Below are 7,314 nucleotides of genomic sequence, written 5' to 3' on the forward strand. Positions count from 1 at the left end.
AAACACCGGCTCACGTGAACAATGACAACCCAGGGCGGGTTCAGCCAACTTCCCTTGAAGTAATGTTGCTATTTTCACCACCAAAATAGCAAGTATGCTTGGTAGACCATGCTTGAACATAAAGTAAAGCGCTCCTCTTCCAAAATGTGCTAGCTTGATGCTAATTTACATTGGATTTGCCATAGACAGGCTACTATTAGCGGTCCTATATATAGCAGTGAAATTAAAACTAAGGTGAATGTTGTAATCACGAAGCAGGTGTGTAATAAATACAATACTTACAATATAAAGACTCTGTGGGGCGCAACATTTCACATTCAGAACATTATATGTATAAAAGACCAATCAATGCAATGGTTGAACACAAAAATAAGTACTGTAAATTAAATAAAATAGGGAAATCATAAAAAAAAATAAAAAAAATAAAAAGTATGAATAAAAACATTTAAAAGTCCAACTTAATAATTGAAAGTGAACCTTAACTTAATAATTGAAAGTGAAACTTAAAATAAGAATTGAAAGTGAAACTTAACTTAAGTAGTGAAAGGTAAACTTAACTTAAGAATCGAAAGTAACACTTAACTTAAGAATCGAAAGTAAAACTTAACTTAAAAATAAAGAGTGAATTTTAACTTAAAAATGTAAAATGAAACATAATTTATAAATTGAAAGTGAAACTTCACTTAAGAATTGAAAATTAAACTTATTTTAGGAACTGGAAGTGAAACTTAGCTTAAGAATTGAAAGTGAAACTTATGAATTGAAAGTGAAACTGTCACGGCCTGGGCGCATTGGAATGCGCCCTCATCCTTGCGATCTGCTTGTCTCACCTTGGGACACGCCCATGGCACTTCCAGGGACGCGCCGCGCGCGTTTCCGCTCTGCAGCAGCCACCAGCTGCAATCATTCACTGACAATCGGCGCACCTGTCGGTAATGAGGACGCTGCCTTGATAAGCCTGTGGAACCGGCCATCAGGCGCCGGAATATAGTCTCCTGTACAACCTCCGTTCCCGGGTTTTGACGTTGCTGTGTGTCTCGTCATTCCTCGTCGTTCCCCTGCTTCTCGGACTGCCCCCTTGGATCTCGACCTCCCGCTTGGACACGGATTCCCCTCTTCCCCTGGACTTCCTCATCTCTCGTTCAACACTTGGTAACACACTTCATCTAACTACACACATAGCCTAACACCACATACACTTTTGGATCTAGTTCACACTCCATTCTATTGTTTATTTGTATAGTTTTATTATTATATATATATATATATAGTTAATATATATAATAAATCATTGTTCACACTGCCATCTAGTGTCTGTCGCCGTCACCTCCCCTTAGTAAACCATAACAGTAAGTTCCTACCAAATTATATATAAGGACCTGACGGCACAGTTTTTCTTTAGCTCGTCCCTCAGTGACTTTAGCTCCGCCCCCAGAGACATTTTTTTCTTCTTCCTCCTTTCTTTTTGCCCCTCTCACGATGGTTTTTTCTTTTCAATCCACTCTGGACAATTTTTCTAGCCCTCCTCAACACTCCTTCAAGGGACTGTTTAACTTCAACACGGGAAAGGAGGAATTTACCCGCCGCCTGGCCACCCACCTCCCACCCTTAGTGACTATTCCTCAGTCAGCTGGAAGCGTCTGGCATCCGCGTTCGGAGGGGGGGATAGTACTGGTGTCTGTGCTGATGTGGTGGAACAGTTGCATCCAGCCAGGCTACCCCCTGCCAGACCAATACCGTCTCTCTTCCATTTTAGCACGAGTGGCTGTGCTGATGTGGTAGCACAGCTGCACCCAGACAGGCTACCACCTGCCAGACAAATACCACCTGTCTTTTGCTTTTCCCAGCCGCAGCCACCAGTCCCCTGTCTAGCGTCCGAGCTAGCACCAGCCCCCGGCCTAGCGTCCGAGCTAGCACCCGTCACCCAGCTAGCCTCCGAGCTAGCACCCGTCACCCAGCTAGCACCCGTCACCCAGCTAGCCTCCGAGCTAGCACCCGTCACCCAGCTAGCCTCCGAGCTAGCACCCGTCACCCGGCTAGACCCCGTGTCTCCACCAGCTCCCAGGCTGACCGCCGTGTCTCCACCAGCTCCCAGGCTGGCCCCCTCGTCTCCACCAGCTCCCAGGCTGGCCCTGACCTCTGCCCCTCGGCCAGCAGCGCCGGCTTCAGTACCTTGGCCAGCACCTCGGCCAGCTCCCCAGGTGCCCTCCTCGTCTCCGGCTCCGATGACGTCCGCCGCTTCCACGCCGCCGATGACGTCATACTCTTTGCCTCCGATGTCACCTCGTCTACGGCGAGACTCACCATGGCGCCACTCGCGTCCGCCTTCCCGACGGCCAAGATGGTGGCCATTCCTTGGTCGCCCACCTCGCCGGCCTCAGCGGCGTTCTACTCGCCGCCACTACCAGACTCGTCCCCGGTGGATTCGGGGACACTTGGGCCGGCTACCCACCACCAGTTCGCCCCTCCACCCTCCCTTGACTTTTGTTCCCGTATTTCTGTTGGTTCCAGCTAGAGGACATCTGGGAGCTGTCCATAAGGAGGGGGATACTGTCACGGCCTGGGCGCATTGGAATGCGCCCTCATCCTTGCGATCTGCTTGTCTCACCTAGGGACACGCCCACGGCCGCACTTCCAGGGACCCGCCGCGCGCGTCTCCGCTCTGCAGCAGCCACCAGCTGCAATCATTCACGGACAATCGGCGCACCTGTTGGTAATGAGGACGCTGCCTTGATAAGCCGCGGAACCGGCCATCAGGCGCCGGAATATAGTCTCCTGTACAACCTCCGTTCCCGGGTTTTGACGTTGCTGTGTGTCTCGTCATTCCTCGTCGTTCCCCTGCTTCTCAGACTGCCCCCTTGGATCTCGACCTCCCGCTTGGACACGGATTCCCCTCTTCCCCTGGACTTCCTCATCTCTCGTTCAACACTTGGTAACACACACTTCAGCTAACTACACACATAGCCTAACACCACATACACTTTTGGATCTAGTTCACACTCCATTCTGTTGTTTATTTGTATAGTTGTATTATTATATATATATATATATATATAGTTAATATATATAATAAATCATTGTTCACACTGCCATCTAGTGTCTGTCGCCGTCACCTCCCCTTAGTCCAACCATAATAGAAACTTAAGTTAAAAATTGGAAGGTATACTTAACTTAAGAATCGAAAGTGAAACTCAACTTATCAATTGAAAGTGAATTTTAACTTAAGAATTGAAAATGAAACTTAACTTAGGAACTGAAAGTGAAACTTAGCTTAAAAATTTAAAATGAAATGTAAGTTAAGAGGTGAAAATTAAACTAACTAAAGAATATAAAGTGAAACTTAACTCAATAATTAAAAGGTAAGCTTAACCTAAGAATTGAAAGTGAAATTTAAGAATTGAAAGTGAAACTTACCTTGATAATTAGAAGTGAAACTTAACTTAAGAATTGAAAGGTAAACTTAACTTAATATTTGAAAGTAAAACTTAACCTAAGATTTGAAAGTAAAACTTAACTTAAGAATCGAAAGTGAAACTTAAGAATTGAAAGTGATACTTAATGTGTGTGTTCTACTCCACTTGCCCTCTCTCCAGGCTGGTACCTCATGACATCATTGATGATGACATATTGTCAGGTTCAAACACCAAACTATCTATTAAACGAGACAAGAAGCAAGGAATCAGGCAGAGACAGAGTTACATTTTTGCTCATGAGGAGAAACGTTTGGGGCTGCACACTCAGTAACAGTCTCCCACCACGCTCTGAGGGGCAGTCCCACACGCTCCTCTATTTATTCGGGAGTTCCCATCACTGAGGCTGCTTCTAGGGGGAGGGGACACATATTACGCAAGCAGCCCCAGTATCACAATACCTGATTATTCAGAATGCAAATGTGCTTGAGCTCCAGATTTGGCCCTGGCTCTGCTTTTTCTGTGTGTTGTCGTCTTATCTTTGTTGAGGTACTTGAAGTCCGTCCTTGGCTGTTTTAGCGGGCTGGAAGACAGAAACTGCTGATGCGAGACAACTCGCAGTGGAAGATAACAAGTTGTGTGCCTTTGCACAGGTAGAAAAGTACAACTTGAGCACAATAGATAATAACTATAGCAACGGCCTTTAAGCATAAGAGTTGTGTGATAACTTATACATCATTATTCTAACACATATGTTGGTGGTCGTGCATAAATGAGGCAGGTCATGGGTGTTGCAGGTTGGAGTTCCGCGTGTCGGCAGACATCAGGCTCGTCATGCAGCTGCTTCAGAGGCACATGTCAGCAGTCCTGCCCCCTGACGACACGTCACCATCAACAGTCCCGCCCCCTGACGACACGTCGCCATCTTCAGTCCCGCCCACCGTCCCACTGCCCGCCCCACACCCGACCCTCCCAGCAGCCCCAATCTGCCCAGAAAGTGGACATGCGCAGCGTTCAACATGGAATATGATTTCCTGCGATCCTTTCATCCCCTTAGCTTTGTTTTCTCCCAGAATGCCTCACTCCACCTCTCACACACTTTTGTCCAGCTCTCCTGCAGACGTCGGCGTCAGCACACCCACTGGAGCATCACAGGTAGCAACACCTTCAGTACCCAATGAAGTACTTTTGTTGGATCCTTAATTACAACACAACAAAGTACAAAACTCCAAAAGCTGTGAAGTTGTCAGGTTGTGTAAATGGTAAATAAAAAGAGAATACAACAAATCCTTTTCAACTTATATTCAATTGAATAGACTGCAAAGACAAGATATTTCATGTTCACAGTGAGAAACTGTGTTGTTGTTTTTTTTGCAAATAATCATGGGTGTTGTTGATAAATGGCTGTGGCTTTGCATAGTAGAGTTTTAACTTGCACTTACAGATGTAAAAAGTACCAATGATTGTCACACACACACTAGGTGTGGTGACATTTGTCGCGACCAACTCTAGTTACTGACAGTGGTTTTCTGAAGTGTTCCTGAGCCCATGTGGTGATATCCTTTACACACTGATGTGGCTTTTTGATGCAGTACCGCCTGAGGGATCCAAGGTCACGGGCATTCAATGTTGGTTTTCGGCCTTTCTCCAGATTATCTGAATCTTTTGATGATATTACGGAGCGTAGATGGTGAAATCCCTAAATTCCTTGCAATAGCTGCTTGAGAAATGTTGTGCTTAAACAATTTGCTCAGTCATTTGTCGCACAACGGGACAACTTCACTGCTTTTGGGTGTTGTGTTTATTACTCTTCATGTTTTAACACCAAATCTCTTCCTGTTCAATGACAGGATGAGGTCACCACAGACAGACCCACACAAGACCAAACATGACTTCCTTCTTCTCGCCATCGTCCTCTGATGCTAAAGTATCTTCAGGCAACAACAACAACAACAACAACAGCAGCAACAACAAAAACTACAACAACAACACTAACACCACCAACCCCACCAACACAAAAACCACCAACAACACCAACAACAAAAACACCAACACCAACAACACCAATACCAACAACACCAAAAACACCAACAACACCAATACCAACAACAACACAAACACCAACAACAACAACACCAATACCAACAACACCAACAACACCAATACCAACAACAACAACAACAACACCAACAACACCAACAACAACAACACCAATACCAACAACGCCAAAAACACCAATACCAACAACAACACCAACAACAACAACAATACCAACAACACCAACACCAATACCAACACCACCAACAAAACCAATACCAACAACAACACCAATACCAACAACACCAACACCAACAACACCAACAACACCAACACCAACAACACCAACAACACCAATACCAACACCAACAACAACACCACCAACAACACCAACACCACCTACAACACCACCAACAACAACACCGACAACACCAACAACACCAACAACACCAATACCAACACCGGCAACACCAACAACACCAAAAACACCAACAACAACACCAATACCAACACCAACAACACCAACAACACCAACACCAATACCAACACCAACACTAACAACACCGACACCACCAACAACACCAACACCACCTACAACACCAACAACACCAACAACACCAACACCAATACCAACACCAACAACACCAATACCAACACCAACAACACCACCAACAACACCAATACCAACACCAACAACACCAACGCCAATACTAACACCAACAATACCAACACCAACAACACCAACACCAACAACACCAACAACACACACAAACACAAACACACACACAAAAACACACACAAACAAACACAAACACACACACAAAAACACAAAAACACACACAAATACACACACAAACACACACACAAACAAACACACACAAACAAACACACAAACACACAACGTGACAATTGTAGAAAAGACATGAACAAAAAGTGAAACCATGTCCACCACAGATTCCCCAGGTATCCGTGGTGGACTCTCCTATTTCTGGGGCTGAGGTTGCTGAGGTAGTTAAGAAGCTCCTCTGTGGTAAGGCCCCGGGGGTGGATGAGATCTGCCCGGAGTTCCCTATGGCTCTAGATGCTGTGGGGCTGTCTTGGTTGACAAGACTCTATGACATCGGGGGCGGTACCTTTGGATTGACAGACCGGGGTGGTGGTTCCTCTCTTTAAGAAGAGGAACCGGAGGGTGCGTTCCAACTATGGTGGGATCACACTCCTCAGCCTTCCCGGTAAGGTCTATTCAGGTGTACTGGAGAGGAGGCTACGCCGGATAGTCTAACTTTGGATTCAGGAGGAACAGTGTGGTTTTCATCCTGGTTGTGGAACTGTGGACCAGCTCTATACTCTCGGCAGGATCCTTGAGAGTGTATGGGAGTTTGCCCAACCGGTCTACATGTGCTATGTGGACTTGGGTAAGTGTTCCTCAGGAAGTCCTGTGGGGAGTGCTCAGAGAGTATGGGGTATCGGAGTGTCTGGTTGTGGCGGTCCGCTCCCTGTATGATCAGTGTCAGAGCTTGGTCCGCTTTGCCGGCAGTAAGTCGACAATGCGTGAGGGTTGGACTTCGCCAAGGCTGCCCTTTGTCACCCATTCTGTTCATAACTTTTATGGACAGAATTTCTAGGCGCAGTCAGGGCGTTGAGGGGATCTGGTTTGGTGGCTGCAGGATTAGCTCTCTGCTTTTTGCAGATGATGTGGTCCTGATGGCTTCATCTGGCCAGGATCTTCAGCTCTCACTGGAACGGTTCGCAGTCGAGTGTGAAGCGACTGGGATGAGAATCAGCACCTCCAAGTCCGAGTCCATGGTTCTCGCTCGGAAAAGGATGGAGTGCCATCTCCGGGTTGGGGAGGAGATCTTGCCCCAAG

At 46.3% G+C, this 7,314-nt stretch overlaps 1 protein-coding gene across 1 annotated transcript in view; it reads left to right on the forward strand.

Annotated features, from left to right (window-relative positions):
* Positions 1 to 5,394, forward strand: part of LOC133664773 (potassium voltage-gated channel subfamily H member 6-like) — a 63,542-nt gene extending 58,148 nt beyond the window's left edge. The window contains exons 22-23 of the mRNA XM_062069672.1: positions 4,208 to 4,565; positions 5,261 to 5,394. Of these exons, the coding sequence (XP_061925656.1) occupies positions 4,208 to 4,565; positions 5,261 to 5,302 (400 nt within the window). The 3' untranslated portion in view covers positions 5,303 to 5,394. The remainder of the gene's footprint in view (positions 1 to 4,207; positions 4,566 to 5,260) is intronic.
* The last annotated feature ends 1,920 nt before the right edge of the window (positions 5,395 to 7,314 follow it).

The sequence above is a fragment of the Entelurus aequoreus genome, linkage group LG14, assembly GCF_033978785.1.
Source record: "Entelurus aequoreus isolate RoL-2023_Sb linkage group LG14, RoL_Eaeq_v1.1, whole genome shotgun sequence".
Classification (NCBI taxonomy): domain Eukaryota; kingdom Metazoa; phylum Chordata; class Actinopteri; order Syngnathiformes; family Syngnathidae; genus Entelurus; species Entelurus aequoreus.